This window comes from Capricornis sumatraensis, chromosome 2 (assembly GCF_032405125.1).
Source record: "Capricornis sumatraensis isolate serow.1 chromosome 2, serow.2, whole genome shotgun sequence".
Classification (NCBI taxonomy): Eukaryota; Metazoa; Chordata; class Mammalia; order Artiodactyla; family Bovidae; genus Capricornis; species Capricornis sumatraensis.
In genome coordinates, this window is record NC_091070.1 from 104,999,894 (window position 1) to 105,017,266 (window position 17,373).

The 17,373-nt window shown below is 44.6% G+C and overlaps 1 protein-coding gene across 1 annotated transcript in view; it reads left to right on the forward strand.

The window, feature by feature from the left end:
* Positions 1-17,025: 17,025 nt before the first annotated feature.
* Positions 17,026-17,373, forward strand: part of RXRG (retinoid X receptor gamma) — a 52,372-nt gene continuing 52,024 nt past the window's right edge. The window contains exon 1 of the mRNA XM_068964841.1: positions 17,026-17,074. Within this exon, the coding sequence (XP_068820942.1) occupies positions 17,026-17,074 (49 nt within the window). The remainder of the gene's footprint in view (positions 17,075-17,373) is intronic.

Consider the following 17,373-nt stretch of genomic DNA (forward strand, 5'->3'; position numbering starts at 1 on the left):
GCATGCTGTATCCTGCGTCAGACATAGACTGGCGATTCAATTCTTACATGATAGTATACATGATAGAATGCCATTCTCCCAAATCATCCCACCCTCTCAGAGCCACTATTTATAATAGTTGTAAATGGAAAGTAACCTTTTAAAATCCAATAAAAATAAAAAATGTAAAAAAGAGAGCCATTCTACTGTTCCATGGCAGGCAGAACTGGCTCAGTGCTTATCCCCCAGCACTGTTGCTAAGACTGATCACAGGTCCACATAACAGCAGACTGTTGATAGCTGTAACTTGTGGAAATTGTCTTTGTCAGCCTGGTCTCTTGGGGACTAAGCTGCTGAAGCTTCTATTAATACTTGGAAAAGATGAAAAAAATCCGGCGGGCCTGCTGGGTAACCCCAGGCACTGCATTTGGCATTGAATGGTCCTCTCAGGGTAAGAACAGGGCCCCCTCATTCGTACTGAGTGCCTGCTATGCGACGGTTACCTTGCCCTGTGTTCTCATATGTCCGCTCATCGTTTCACGACTCTCTCATTCTCATGACTATCCTTTACCTTTCCTAGATAAGAACAGGAAGACTCAGACAGAGTAAGTGTATTTTCTAAGATCATATAGCAAATTTAGGATCTGAACCTAGGTCTTCTGAGTTCATAAGACACACACCTTATAAAGGCATATGGAAAATCAGCAGGATAGAAAAGGAATGAGATGGGCTTTAATCGTCCATGAATCTTGCTGGTGTATCTTTTAGTTGACTTTCGAGGGACATGAAAAACAGATGGTAATTAAATAATCATGGATGGGGGAGAGTGGAAGACAGAAGGGGGAGGGGCAACTGAAGAGATTGATTCATTAATGGGATGAGATAGTCTAATGTAATTCAGGTGAGGGGACCCTGAGAGGCTGTGCCAAGGGGATGCTCATAAAATGTAGTTTTTTGTCTCCAACCTTGTGGCTGTTTTAGGGAGGTAAGGCTTTCAGGCTCCTTTTGTTTATTTGTTCTGTTGTTCCTTAGCTATTTGACTTATGAAATCAAATGAAAGGAGGAAAGAGGCTGTGATTTGTTACATACCAATGGCAAAAGCAAGCAATTCTGAAGACTGAAGAATATTTTTGTTCAAAATGTTAAATATTTTAATTATTTTTCTCATTGTAAATATAATAGGTAATAGGCAAGGTTAATAGGTTTGCAGAAGAAAATGGAAGTCATCTCAAAATTCCATGATCCAAAGTGAATCGTTGTTCAAATTCTGCTCTATTTCAGGCTAAAGAATATTTTTGTAAAAATTCAAAGCTCTTTTAAATTCATATAAAATCTTTAAAGAAACCAGTAGGCAGTTCCTTCTTTTTCCTGCAGGCACATTTGATCTTATACTACTGCAGGATGGGAAGTCTAGCTTTTCTTAAAAATTCATAGAAAAGAATGTTCTTAGCCAGCCATGCTACTGGGACCCTGGTACCATTCCTGTGGACCCCACATTCTACATCCTAGTAGCCAGGGAGCTCTTTCAATTTCCCAGTCTAAATCTCTCCTCTCTCTCCTACCCATCTCCTTTAGTCCTGGCAACAATACAAACATCTATATAAACACAAAAATAGCAACACTCAGTTTACCATTGAGGCAGCTAATATTTCAGCCATAAGATGAGACAGAATCAAGAAGGGACTAAGCTCTCTTCACCATCATGACTGCCTCAGGATCTCAGTTATAAGTGAGGAACTAGCAAGAGGTAAGAAGAAAGCAAAGGTTAAATAGCAGACATTTAGGGACCACTGGAAGAGGAAGCTCATTTAATAACGAGATCATAAAAGTGTCCACGAGCAGATGTTCTTCTCTTTGAGAAAACCCAATGATCTCACAGCTGGCTAGTGCCAAACTGGGCCCAGAACCCGGGATATCAGACTCCCTGGCGGAAGCTAGTGCGGATAAAGTATCCTGTCCAGCGCCTGCAGCATAGACGACTCATTAGGCATGAATCTTCTTCTTTGCCCATCTAATATGCTCTCCATTGCACTGGCAGCCTTCCATGCTGTGCAGAGTCCTGAGTGGACAGGGTTATTAAGTTTGATGATTTGGACTTCAGCATTGCAATTGATCTATTAACAATGTACAAGCTTTCTAGCCCCCCAAGTTGCTAGGACTCATGGACCCAACATCAACAACCAAGAGGTCATGCCAAACAGAGTTATAAGAAAACTTCTTAAAGCCATCTGTTGGTGAATTAAAAACAACCCAAAACAAAAAATGCATGTTTCTAATTTTTTGGTAAAAATCACCAAAAGTCTGATTTTATCTGCACTTATGCATGTATTTATATCTTTTTAAAAAATGTTGGGGCTACCAGCTTAAGTACATGGGGAGACCCTAAACTGCAACATCAGCAGAAAATCACTCTTCAGCTAGCAGGGCCCAGACAGGAGAAGCTGCCTGAGAGGCAGGAGCCCCAACACAGTCTGTTCCTTCCCTTTGGTGCCTACTCTGTGTCTATCTGCATTTGCATTTACCTCCACCCCCATACTGTGTGCATCCCCCCGCACCCTGGTTCGCAACTGCAGGCTCCCTATTCTCATCAAAAACTATTCCACTTCTCCAGATCACGTAATGCCCGTTACCATAGCACCCAGTACCTCACATTATTAAAACAATCTCTGTATTAGTAAGCCTGCTCCTCCCTGGAAGCCGGGCGCCTTGGAGCCCATTTGACAAGATGATGGACCTGTGTCTCAGGAGGCTTAAGGGTTTGTCAGGGGGCAGGACAGAGGGGCCCAGAGAGCTCAGACCTCACGCCCTACTCCTGGCTTGTACTTTGCTGTCTAGAGATGCTCCCAGCCAAGTCTCATTTCGTTGCCTTTTCCTTTTCATCATGCACTTATAATAATTATACATGTTATCGCATGTCACATTTTACAAAAGGCTTTCAAACACATCCCTTCTTTGAATCTTCACAATATCTCTGTGAGCTAAGAATTTTGTGTTCATTTTTAAAGGCTGTGTGTGGATGCTCAGTTGCTAAATCATGTCTGACTATTTGCGAACCAATGGACTGTAGTCTGCCAGGCTCCTCTGTCCGTGGGATTTCCCAGGCAAGAATACAGGAGTGGGTTGGTTGCCATTTCCTTCTCCAGGGGATCTTCCCAACCCAGGGACTGAACTCACATCTCCTGCATTGGCAGGCCGATTCTTTAACACTGAACCACCTGGGAAGCCTTTCAAAGGCTGAGGGTACTGAAGCTGACATTTCAGAGCAGTCTGACTGATGCAGTTTGTACAGACTCTCAGGGGAAAGCGAGGACTGAAAACTTGATTCTTTGCTGTCTCTACAACAACTTCTCTTCTAGGGGATCAGCAGATAGACAAATATTCTAAACCCTTTTTGCAGACAGGATGCTTAGCAATTATTTGTTGATTTTTTAAATTTAAATTTATTTATTTTAATTGGAGGCTAATTACTTTACAATATTGTATTGGTTCTGCCACACATCAACATGAATCCGCCACAGGCATACACATGTTCCCCATCCTGAAGCCCCCTCCCACCTCCCTCCCCGTACTTGCTGATTTTTTGACTAATGTGTTTGCTTTTGATTCAAATGTGGTTACTGACCCACCATCACTTGCTTCCTCTTCTTTCCTTTCCTTTCCTCTCCTCCTCTCTCTTCCCTTCCATTCCTTCCTTTCCCCTCCCATCTTTATCCCTTTCCTTTCCTTCCCTTTTTTTGGCACATACCATGAACAAGGCACTGGTGGAAGTGCTGAGGAAGGATAAACAGTGTCCTTCATCTCCTTATTCTTAGACAGTGAAGAGGGGATGTGATGTGTTGTCATCCAGCATGCTGCTGCTGCTGCTGCTGCTGCTGCATCGCTTCAGTAGTGTCCGACTCTGTGCGACCCCTTAGACGGCAGCCCACCAGGCAAGAACACTGGAGTGGGTTGCCATTTCCTTCTCCAATGCATGAAAGTAAAAAGTGAAAGTGAAGTTGCTCAGTCGTGTCCAGACTCATAGCGACCCCATGGACTGCAGCCTACCAGGCTCCTCCGTCCATGGGATTTGCCAGGCAAGAGTACTGGAGTGGGGTGCCATTGCCTTCTCCGGTCATCCAGCATAGCTTGTAATAAATGCCATTCATCCACTCACCACCTATTTTTTGTCTACCAACTTTGTCCTAGAGTTCACTGGTGAAAAAACAAAAACAGATGTGGGCCTTGCCCTCTTGGAGCTTCTGTCTGTGAAGAGAGCAGGTGTTAAACAAACATTTATGCCATTATTTAATGATAATCATGATATGTGCTGGAGAGGAAGAATGGGTACACAGTGAGGGCATAGAAATGAGGCTCTGACTTGGCTGGTGGAAGGACTGGGGGTTGCCACATGGGAAACTTCCTCAGGAAAAGAATTCGATCCAAAAAGTTGGGATGATATGCCTTACCCCTGCCCCATCTCTGCCCCAAAAGGAAATTGAGATCCTGGTCTCATCAAAATTAGGCCAAGTCCGTGGTGGAGGCTCAGGAGACAGCATGAATTAAATAGGTGAAAGCAAAGGGCAGGAGGGATGGGTTTTCAGTAGCAGGAAGTTCCATGATATTAGTTGGTAGGAATGCCTCACACTGAGAAAATTCAAAGGTCACATGACTGAGCTGGTTATGGATCAGAATCGAGAAATCCAAAAGGCTGGGAGGTGGGGGTGGGAGGTGGATGTTTCAAGGGCAGGGAGAGAGAGAAAGAACTACAGAGAGCCACACAGAAGAAGGGGAGAGACCACGAGCTGGGGAGGATCAGCAAGAGGCAGCATTTAGGATAAGCTAGGATTCAGCTAAAGGGATAGATAGCACAGACGATGTTACCCCAGAGAGTGAGGCAGCCTAAGCAAAAGTCTGGGGACAAAGGAGCGTGCAAGGTGTATTTGAGTAAAGAGTTCGCTGTGTGTATTTCCAAAGTCTGGCATGTGCTCAGGCAAGAGGAGGCTGGAGGTGCTGGGGAGGTGGGATCGGACTCAGTGTAGATACCTTTGTGGGCAAAGTGGAGCTGTTTAGAGTGTTCTGTCTGAGGAGTCACCTTGGCCCTGCGCATTAGGATGATTAATCTGCCAGGAGAGCACAGGCTGGATGGACGGCGGTGGGGGTGGGGTGGGGAGGGAAGGGTGGCAGCTTCCTCTCCACCTCACTCACAGTGTCTTCCTGGTCTACCCTGGCAAACTGATCAATAAATGGAAGTTTTAAAGCAGTCCTCTGCTCACCCTCCAATGGGAAAAGGGTGATTCATTTTTAGCACTCATCATGATTGCTTTTCTTAATTGCCAGGCGTGACGGATCCCTCCCTGAAGTACTGAGAGGGTATATCACTGGCCTTCAAACAGCTAGGGAAATAATGGATGTTCAAGAACTACTTGTTGGATTTACTGAGTTTCCTCCTTTTTTGATTTTGCTTTTTGTGGCCTGAAGTCCTTGGGAGTTATTTTTACCTGCCAGGATGTCAAGGGGAAGTCCTCTCTGCTGCAGCTGCCTTCCCCGTCTCTGATTTCACAGTCTTTCCAGTCTTGGCTGGCGGAGGCCAGTAAAGGGCTAGATAGACCCAGTGCATCACCCCAGGCCAAAGGGGGAAGGGACGATAGCAGCTCACACATAGGTCTTGACTCGGCATCAGAAAGGCTCCAGTCGCTAAATATCTGTGCCCCAGGCTGCTGATGGTGCTGAAATTCCACCTTGGGAGTTATTGATGTTTGGGTGATTTCAGAAATAGCGTTGCATACTTAACAGCTGCTCATGGACGAACTCATAGGCAGCCAGCATAGCCTTCCACTTTGCATGCCATTGCATCAGCAAACTGTTCTCTATCTATCCCCAGTCCCTGCCAACCCTTCAGTTCCTCTAAGTCAGTCTCTTTAACTAGAGATCTTTTGGGACTGCTCTCTGTATAATAAATGCTTCAAAATATTTCTTGTCTCTTGGGCTTATTTCTCCCAACCAAGTCTTTCCAAGACCTGTAGCTGCAGGCCAGCACCACCTCACTCCCACCTTACCCCCACACGCAACCTATTTTTCAGAATCTTTCTCTGACCAGAGGCTGGACTTCCTGTTTGCCAGGGACAGAAGGTGGGACAGTTCAAGAGTTGCATCCCAAAGGTGAAGTGAAGCATAGGGGGAAAATGGACAGAATTTAGAATCAAAAGAATTGGTTCTCGAGTTTGATTCCACTATTTAAAAACTGCGTCTTTAGGAAATCAGTTAGGTTGTGAAAAGGCAATCATGCTGGCCTACAAAGTAACCAGGAGGGGTGCATGAATAATCTCTAATGCTAAAAGGTAGCACACACACCCAGTCAAGATTTGCCCCTCTTCAACACCATTCTGTAAGGCTGTGACTCTCAAATTTCATTGCTCATAGGACTCACTTGTGAATCTTGTTAAAGAGACACGTGTCCAGGTCTTCCCTAGCAGTCCAACAGATAAGACTCTATGCTTCCACTGCAGGAGGGATGGGTTTGATCCCTGGTCAGGAAACTAGGATCCTGCATGCTGCATGGCCAAAAAGAGAATAAATAAATACATAGATAAATAAACAAATCAGTTCAGTTCAGTTGCTCACTCGTGTCTGACTCTTTGTGACCCCATGGACTGCAGCATGCCAGGCCTCCCTGTCCATCACCAAGTCCTGGAGTCCACCCAAACCCATGTCCATTGAGTCAGTGATGCCATCCAACCATCTCATCCTCTGTCGTCCCCTTTTCCTCCTGCCCTCAATCTTTCCCAGCATCAGGGTCTTTTCAGATGAGTCAGCTCTTCGCAGCAAGTGGCCAAAGTATTGGAGTTTCAGCTTCAACATCAGTCCTTCCAATGAACACCTAGGACTGATCTTTAGGATAGACTGGTTGGATCTCCTTGGGACTCTCAAGAGTCTTCTCCAACACTGCAGTTCAAAAGCATCAATTTCTTCAGTGCTCAGCTTTCTTTATAGTCCAACTCTCACATCCATACATGTCCACTAGAAAAACCATAGCCTTGACTAGATGGACCTTTGTTGGCAAGGTAATGTCTCTGCTTTCTAATATGCTGTCTAGGTTGGTCATAACCTTCCTTCCAAGGAGTAAGCGTCTTTTAATTTCATGGCTGCAGTCACCATCTGCAGTGATTTTGGAGCCCAGAAAAATAAAGTCTGGCACTGTTTCCACTATTTCCCCATCTATTTCCCATGAAGTGATGGGCCCGGATGCCATGATCTTTATTTTCTGAATGTTGAGCTTTAAGCCAATTTTTTCACTCCCTTCTTTCACTTTCATCAAGAGGCTCTTCAGTTCTTCTTCACTTTCTGCCATAAGGGTGGTGTCTGCATATCTGAGGTTACTGATATTTCTCCTGGCAATCTTGATTCCAGCTTGTGCTTCCTCCAGCCTAGCATTTCTCATGATATACTCTGCATATAAGTTAAATAAGCAAGGTGACAATATACAGCCTTGATGTACTCCTTTTCCTGTAAATAAATAAATACAAAAAGAGAATACAAAATACATAGTATTTTTTTTAAAAGACAGATACATGTCCAGGTCCCAAAGATTCTAATTCAGAGAGTCCAAGCAGAGCTCAGAAGTCTCTGTATTCAACAAACTGCCTCCCTGCCACCCCATATGAATCTGATGCAGATGTGCCTGGACCCTCTGAGCAACCCTGCCACAGCTTCTTCTCTCCTGGGAGTTCCATGGTTGATACTAGCGAAACTGGCACAACAGTCTCCTATAAGGCTAATGTGTGTGTGTACCGAGTTGTTCAGTCATGTCTGACTCTTTGCGACCCCATGAACTGTAGCTTGCCAGGCTCTTCTGTTTATGGGGATTCTCCAGGCAAGAACACTAGAGTGGGTTGCCATGCCCTCCACCTCCAGGGGATTTTCCCAACTCAGGAATCGAACCCAGGTCTTCCAGGCAGGGAGATTCTTTGCCATCTGAGCCACCAGGGAAGCCCATAAGGCTAACATGATACATTAAATACAACAATTACTCACATTCTGTCTGATATTGCTAAACACTCTGACTTTAAGACTTTCCTTGTGCCACAACCCAGGACCCTCCCTGCTCCCATCCCCAATCAACCATCTTTCTGTCTTTAGCTGTTTCTATTCATTTTTGCTGCTGAACAGAGTTACCTGAATGCTGGTGGTTAATGCAATTCTCATACAACTCCTTCTGAAACTAAATTCTTTCTGGCTTTTTGGGAACAGCTGCCTGGAAATAAAGGTGGTTACAGTGTGTTTGGCCTTTGGCAGGAAGAGGACTACTTCTCAGTTAACCACTAACTCAGAAGACCTTCCCTACTCTGGAGAAAATCATTACAGCAAGATGCATTCTCATGTTTTAATATCCAGCATTCTTTCTGACTGCAGTTCCCTTGGATTTTGCTTTTAATAATATTTTGTGCTTGTTTTTAAATAAAAGATATAAAAACACATTGTAGAGTAAGAGGTGTTATACCCATGGGAAATTTCATTACTACTGCTTATATGATTGTAAGACCCTCCTATGATATGAATGCCTGACCACAACAGGGTCAGTTTCACCTAAACCCTCCTTTGCTGCTTCTTATACGCTTTGCTCAGTGGATCTTGGAGAGGGCAAAACAGAGACTTTTACTGCCATACCAAACCTGTGCCTACTTCCACTGCTGCTAGGTCACTTCAGTTGTGTCTGAGTCTGTGTGACCCCATAGACAGCAGCCCACCAGGCTCCCCTGTCCCTGGGATTCTCTAGGCAAGAACACTGGAGTGGGTTGCCATTTCCTGCTCCAATGCATAAACGCGAAAAGGGAAAGTGAAGTTGCGCAGTTGTGTCTGACTCTTAGCGACCCCATGGACTGCAGCCTATAGGGCTCCTCTGCCCAAGGGATCTTCCAGGCAAGAGTACTGGAGTGGGGTGCCATTGCTTTCTCCGAACCTACTCCTAGGCGCTCCTAAATGAAAACCCAGTCAGATATAACAGACACTTGCCCTTCTGTAAATATAGCTCTACAAGTGGTGGGGCCTTTGGGCTGTGCCAGGGTTAATGGTGAGCTTCCTAACGTCCCTGTCTGCCCCGCCCTGCTCAGCTGCTAGCAGTGATCGTCTGCCTCCAGCAGTCACTGGACGGTATATTTAGAGCCTCTTCCCCAAGAGTAAGTGTGATCTGAAAATAGATTGCTTGGCTTGTGTGTGATTGGGTTGCAGCCTCCAGCTCTATACCTGAATAAATGTAGGTGGTAGCCAGCTCAACACGTGGGTTCAATAGAATCCAAGTGACAGTGGCCTGGTCTTGGGGGTTGGGCTTTGGTCGAGTATTTTTCCTCCCTCAAAGGGACTTAAACAGGCCTTTCTGAGGTCTGAGGCTGACGTCCACCTCTTTGGCTGGGACTCCTTGGATCTGGACCCAGTCTGGATTAGAGTGTCCCATATTTGCATGGCTGGCCTCTCTCTGCTAGGGACCAGATGTTTCCCTCTGGTCTCAGCTCTATTCTTCTCTCAGCAGGATCACAGTTGTTCTGTATCCTGAGAGCTCCCATGTGCTTTGCAGCTGTGGTTGAGCTGTTTATGACAGGGAGGGTTTTATGATCATCATTTGACTAGGAACCAAGAGATGGAGGCATACCCATAAGTGTGCCTTCTACCTTGAAATTTTTATGACAATGTTACTTAGTTTGGAGTTAAGGGTCATTATAAGTTACCCTTAAACTCTCAGCTCATAGCTCCATGTGAGCAGAGAGAGAGCCTGTTATGTTCATAGTTATAATCTCAGCATCCATTCAATAAGCATTTATCAAACCCTTACTGTGTACAAAGTAAAATACTAGATTCTTTGATAACATAAAGATGAATAAGAGGTTCTCCCTACACTCAGAAAGAAGATTCCAGTTTAACGAGTTATGACACAAAAGGAAATTCAACTAGTGCTGTAATAAATATTTAAGCAAGTTTTTTTGGAAAGCAGTGGAAGTACTATTTGCAAAGGAAGATTGACAGAGAAAACGGCCTTTAGATAGTGCCTTTAACAAGTAAGATTTTGACAGCAGACAGGGTGGGGTGTGAGCATGTCATGCTGAGAACGCAGTGCCAGCAAACCTCAAGTCAGTGTATGCAAGTCTACACAGCAGATGGCCTCAGCCACCACGTCTCCTGCTAAGCAAGAGCTCCTCGGGTTCATAAGCCCCAATTGTATGTACTAGCAGATGGGCAAAGTGGATCTTATCGGTTCCTTGGAACTATCTTGGGAAGTGGTTTCTCATTTTCTGCTGATGGGTCCTTCTTAGCCTCCCATCGTGGAAAGGTTCTCTTTCCTTAAGTCAATAGTTCCCAAGCTCATCTGCATGTTAGAATCTCCTGGCATTCTTTTAACAGTTCCAAAGCACAGACCACAGCCCCGGACCAACTAAATAATCTCTGGAGGTAGATTGTCTAAGTATCTAATTTTCGAATTTTTCAAGCTTCCTGGGTGATTCCAGTGCACGGACAAGTTTGGGAATACCTCCCTTGAGGCACATTTAATTCAGTCAGCTGGTTTTATCAATGATTAGAGCAGTTAGCTACAGTACAAACATGGCTGGTTGCAGAGCCGTGGATGACACCTTGTAAATATAGTGTGTACTTTTGGACACATTTCACGCCTTATGGCCCAGTTTTTTTTTATGATAACAGATACAGTTCTAATTTAAAGCTAATCATCACTCTTTCTGAATTAGGTACCTCATTTCTCTCCTCAAAGGATCTCAATCATCAAGACTGATGTCCTGTACTAATGCCATTATGGAGCCTGTCCACACATGAGCCTGTGATTCCAGGAAAGGGAACTCATGAAGATGAAATTTGGGCTGAACACTGGCCCCCTTTTGTCCAATGCCCTGGAGATCTCGGTGTAATCAGTGAACTTAATTATTCACTAGTCTCACATGTACTAGATTTCTAGTATGTGTTAGACTCTGTTGTAAAGACTTATGGGGCTACAAGACTGACTCAGATCAAGTTGAGTTATTTAAGCTTTGCTTCTAGTAGGACAGGTTTTCAGTTGCATTCATGATTATAATAACATGAGGAGTTAATAACAATGTCTGGTGACACAAGAGTGGTCCCAACCCAACCACAGACTACAGGAGTCTAGGAGAGAGAGTGGTGCAACCAAAGAGCACCCAAAAGGCGCCATGCAAATGGCCTGGGGGAATGGGTGGTATTTGGATGGAGAACAGAAAGCAGGGAAGCTGTTCTGCGCAGAGGAGCAGAGCGAAGATGGATTACTGGGGTGGTGCCTTCGGAAAATGGCAAGTCATCTGAATTTGACCAGCATGTGGGGGAGAGAAAAGACAAGAAGGGAGGCTGTCAGTAGTACACAGCCGACATGGCGTGTCGAACGTCGGATTGTGGGTAGGACAATGGGGTGATGGAAATCCTGACAGCTAGGGCATCTGAAGGTGAGACCTGAACATTCTCATTCCTTAGCTTCTCGAATGCACTAAGCTCACTCCCTTGTCGGGGCTCTCAGAGTCTCTCTCTCCTCTGTCTGGTACACCCTCCCCACCCGCTGCTCTTTTTTTTTTCACCTTGGCTGAATCCTACTCATCCTTCAGGTCTGAGTATAACTGTCATTTTCTCAAAGAAGTCTGCCCTGACCTTTCAACTGAAATTAGATTCCTCTGCTATAGTCTCTCATCTCATCCAATTATTTTCCTTCCTTGTACTTATCACAGATTATAATGATATATTTGTGTCTGTGACCATTTGTTTGACATCCACCTCTCCCATCAGCTGGCATAAACTCCATGAGGTCAGGGACTTTATCTATCTTGTCCCTTAGTGTATCCCCAGTGAGTGACAGGCAAAAAGGTCTCGATCAGTGTTGGCTAAATGATAAGCAAATGAATGAGGGACAGCAAAGAGGAAAAACAATATATATGGAAATCCCCTTACACACACAGAAAGACACATAAAATGGAAACATATCATTAATAAGAGAAAGATTATGGTCTGGTGCAAGATACATTGGCTAGGAGTCAGAGTTGGGGCCCAGTGTTTAAACTCATTTCTGTCACTACCTAACTATGAGACCACATCCAAAATCCAATTTGTTAGAGTAGCTATTTTTCCTTCTCTGCTGTCACAGCCTTGGTCTCAAATTCCTCATTTATAAAACTGGGATAATACAACCTGCCCTATTTATCTTCAGTATTGAGGAAAATAACTGAAACAATATACAGTCATGTAGGTAAAGTACTATACAAAGATAAAAATATTAATCCATAACATCAGTGTGGAGATATTTGTGTCTAAATCTTATATTTAATGTCGGCAATTGGCAAATAAGTAACTTTGGCTTTTCATTTGTGTTCACTGCAAATTATTATTTCTATCACCATTTACTCAAAAGCAAAAAAAAGAAAAATAAAGACCAATGTTAAATCTATATTCTTTCATTACCAGAGTGAATATAAGAAGTTACATTGAGTCTGTGTTGAACATACTAGTGAAAACACATGCCCTTTTCATTTATTCAAAGGCACAAGTGGCTTTCATAAAAGCAGAACATATCATTTAAGGAGAAAAAATAATTAGCTTTAACAAGAAGTAAGCTCAGAATTCTCATGAATGGATTTGGTGAGTCCCACTATGGACACTGAGTATTTGGTTTTTAATTTGACATCCTAGTGAAAATTCAGGACCAGCTGGAGACACTGGAGTGAGTGAGACACAGAGTTATCTGAGAAGGGCTTAGCTCAGGATAAAGTTGTTATACCAATAACGAACTTAAACAAGGCACAGTGGTGCCAAGCAAAAAATGTGGATTAGAAAGAAAAGCTACATTCATATTTTTTGTGCTTTAGGCTTAGTACTTTATGGCTTGTTATGGAATGTTAAACCAGATGGAAGGTAACCCATAAGGACAGCAGGCTGGGATATTTGGGGTCTAATCATATCAAGCATTTTTTAATGCAAAAATAGTTATTGAGCACCTATTGTGTGTTTTAGTGTTTATGTGGAAAAATTTTGTTGGGAGATGGTAACTGGGTATGAGCAATGAACTAGAAGTTGGAATGAGCATATTGGGCTCCCGCAGTGAGCAAGCAAGTTAGCCAGAGCAGAAGGGACCATCAGAGAAAGGGAAGAAAGACAAGCAAGAAAATAGGACTTCCTTGTTTGCATAGAACTTCTTAGTATAAAACAAACAGACAAAACCCCAAACTAAACCAAAGTGCATGCACAGCTCTCATCACATTTGATCCATAAAACAAAATCAAACCCAGAAACCTCAGTGAGGTTGGCAGTGTGGGTGTTTTCCCAGAGAATAAATGAGCTTGCCCAAGACCACACAGCTGGACAGTGGGGGCCTCACATAACTGAACCAGCACATTTGCCCTCTGTAAAGCTCAAAAGGTAGGATGAGATGGCATGGTGAGGTCTTTCCATGCCAGACTAAGGAATCTGGTCTTTATTCTGGGAGGAAAGGAAATAGGCAGTACACCTAATTTAGCACAAGGGGAAGAAGGCAGAGTCCACCACAAACTGCCAACAGATCATCTTGACAATGACCTTGGACAAGGCTCTACAGAGAGCTTGCTAAAGGATGCCTTTGGAGGACTTGGAAGAACCCTTGCCAGCACCTGTTCACCAAAAAGCCAATTATGTTGGAGCAACTCATTTCCTTCTCTGACAGGAGTACCATAGAAAATTTAGTTGGCACTTCATTGAGATGCTTCCTTCAGATACCTCTCTGGAGAAAATGGACAATAATGGATGGGTGGTGAATTAATTTGCGTTGGATTTTTCTACTTTATTTTTACAAATTTTATTTGATTTATTATTTTTTTATTGAAGTATAGTTCAATTACAATAGTGTTGCTGCTGATGCTAAGTCGCTTCAATCGTGTCCAACTCTTGTGGGACCCCATAGACGGCAGCCCACCAGGCTCCCCCATCCCTGGGATTCTCCAGGCAAGAGTATTGGAGTGGGTTGCCATTGCCTTCTCCATACAATGTTGTATTAGGTCCAAACGTACAGTAAAGTAATTCAGTTCTATATATATATATACACACACATACATATATATATATATTCTTTTCAGATTATTTTCTACTATGGTTTATTAAAAGGTATTGAGTATAGTTCCCTGTTTATACAATAGATCCTTGCTGGTTATCTCTTTTAAATATAGTGGTGTGTATATCTTATAGTTTGCACTGAATTTTAAAGTTGAAGGGAATTTTAAAACATATCTAACCCTGCTCCATTATTTTACAGATGAGAAAAGGGAAACAAGGGGTTAATCGACTTGCTTTGAGCTATATCATCATCATAATCATCATTATCATTATCATCATCAAAATAGTTTACATGCATAGCTTACACATTTACTGTATATCTGGCATATTCTAAGTGTTTAATATGTATTGGCCTGACAGATGGCTCAGTGGTAAAGAATCCACCTGCCAGGCAGGAGATGTGGGTTCGGTTCCTGGGTCTGGAAGATCCCCTGGAGAAGGAAATGGCAACTCACTCCAGTATTCTTGACTGGAGAATCCCATGGACAGAGGAGCCTAGAGGGCTACAGTCCATAGGGTTGCAAAGAGTCAGACATGACTGGGTGGCTGAGTACACGTGCATGGCTGGTTTAACCCTCACAACAAACCTATGTGGTAACGGAGGCTCAGGGAGATTTAGTAACTTGCCAATATCATGAGGTTATAAGCAATGGACCTGGGATTTGTACCCAGCAAGACTGGCTCCTGAATTGGTACTTTCTTTTTAGGTACAGCCTCTCCAAGCCATAAAACTAGCAAGTGACAGAACAAAGTGTCAAAGATACTAATGAATGGACTTTCTAGTGGTAGGCTGCAAGACGTCCGTGTTATGTCCTTTTCAATGTTGTTATCCACGAGTTGGATAAAATACGGAAAGCAGTTCATCAGATCTTCAGAAGTCATTATATGGGGAGAGGAGTAAAAAATACACTGGACAAAGGAAGCAGGATCTCAAAAATTCTGGGATGATGAATTTAAACATTTTCCTTTCAGGGGAACATAGGAAGATACTGCTTGTTGATTCTCAAACCAATTGCCCAAGCATGGTATGGGGGATGTGCATTAAACACAACTTGGGGGTATGGATTTATCAATTCCTACATGAATAAGCATGTGAGGCTGCCCAGAGCTAATGCAATTTAGCAAATGATATTCCATGTATGTTTTTCACTGGTCATGTCCATGCGGGTCTCAGCTGATGTTCTGAGACCAGAGGCCTGCTAGGGGAGCTCTGGGCAAGAAGACTCTTCACAGTGCTGGCCTGATCTTTCTTCCTCCTTCCTGACCTGCTTTTGCTCTGACCCTCCATCTTGGCCTCCTCCCCTCTTGCCATCCCAACTCTATTCCTGCCTCTCACCTTTTATTCTTAGCTTTTGTTCCGGGCTCTCCTACCATGTGAATCTTGCTTTTTATTTCCCCACCATGGGACTCTGATTTGACGGCCTCTTTGGCGGTCTATGCAGTGCTGCATCTGAAGAAAACCCTCAGAGCTCAGATTATGACCCTGACCTCCGGTGGGTGTGCTGACAGCACCCCCATTGCCCTCCCAGTACATATACCATGAGGAGAAGATTTGGACCATATATGGAGTATTGTATCCAAGTCGGGCTGACCCCTTTCCCTACCATAAGGGTATCTACGTAAATTGAAGTAATTCATAGAAGAAGGATAGATTGTGAATAGACTTGAACAGTTGGTGATATGTGAAATGAATAAAAGAGACAAGAATGCCTAGAGACTGTAGATTATGGCCTTGGGAGATTTATCTCCGAATTTGCAGATGATCCTATTGTGAAAGACCCCACAGGCTTCTCCTGTGTGGCCCCAAGGAGTAGCCTAGAACTTGTGAGCAGAGAAGCGGGGAGGAGATAGATTTTAGCTCAGTGAAAACTTTCTCATGAGCTGTTCAGAAATGGAATGGAATGAAATGATAGTGAGCTTCCCATCACTGGAGGTGTTCGAGTACAGGTGGAGCAGTGGCTTGTCAGGAAATCTGTATAACAGATCCAAACATCAAAGGGATGCATAGACTCTATGATCTGTGGGCCGGTTCCACCAAAGAAGCTCTGTGTCACTGAGGACTCAGTGGCGCTTTTTGAACAGGCAGCCTGATGACAGCGGTATATAAGGTGAACGCTTCCCTTCAGTGACACATCGGAGGCCCACCTGTCTGTCTTTCCTACCTGTACTGTGTCCTGTGTGAGTGAGCTCTGGCTCCTAACTGCCCTCCTCAAGCTTCGACCGTTGGAGCACAGACCAGTGCTTCCGGCCACCAGAGCAGGGGGTGCTTTCTGCAAGTCTAAGGGCCACTCTGGATTAGTTTTTCCAAAGTTGGGGAGGATCCCTCACTCTTGGCCAATCTTGGGTTTATGAAGGGGTCTGTTCTCTCTTCGCCCCATCCCCACCTCCTTTCCCAGATCAAGCACCAAGTGCATTGGCTAGTTAGAAGCCATAGGGAAGAAACCCATTTTAATAAAACCCCATTGATTTTTTTTTTGGGGGGGGTGCAAGTCAAAGAAAAGACATCTAAAGAGTCCCTCCCCACTTCCCCCTCCTCTGTCCTGACCTACTCTGGGTCAGTCACACATCGATTGGCTTCCCAGATAACAGATCGTGCCACCGGTGGGGACCTCTGGGGACCAGCCGGGAGCTGTAAGAGTCGCACGCAGCAGCCCTGCCCCGACTTAATCAAACTAGCAACAGGATCTGCCTCCCGCGGCAGCGCGGCGGTGGCAGTGTGGCAGCGGCGGCGGCGGCATTATGCGTGATTACTGACAGGCACCAGCTGCTGCCGCCACCGCCGGCTCGACGCACGATGTGGACGCTCAGATCGAGAGGCAGATTCCTGACTAATCCCAGAGGGCTGGCCCAGCCCGAGCTGCCCGGGCTGCTAGGAAGCGATGACCACTCTTGTTAGCCCAAGTTGAAGGGAGCCCGGCTGCGCTTGGGAGCAGGGAGAGGCCGAGCCACTGAGCAGACGCGTCCGGGAGGACTATGAACTGAAGAGTCAACATGTATGGAAATTATTCTCACTTCATGAAGTTTCCCACAGGCTTTGGAGGTGAGTATTTCACACGGCTTCAACGCCGGGACCGTCTGGAGAGACCGAGCGGACATGGGGGGATCCGGATAACTGGATTAGGATTGAATTGGGAAGGAGGGCATATGTGTTTATCGGCGTCTATGGTGTGTTTCCGTGTGAGTGTGCGTGTGAGCGCGCGGGCAGGAGTGAGGGGCACGGATGGGGAGAGGGAGGGAGGGAGAGTGGGAGAGAACGGGTCCGTAGGTGAGGATCTGTTTGCACATTCGAATGAGTGAACAGATGGGAAGATATGGGGATATTCTAAGGAGAGCCTGAAC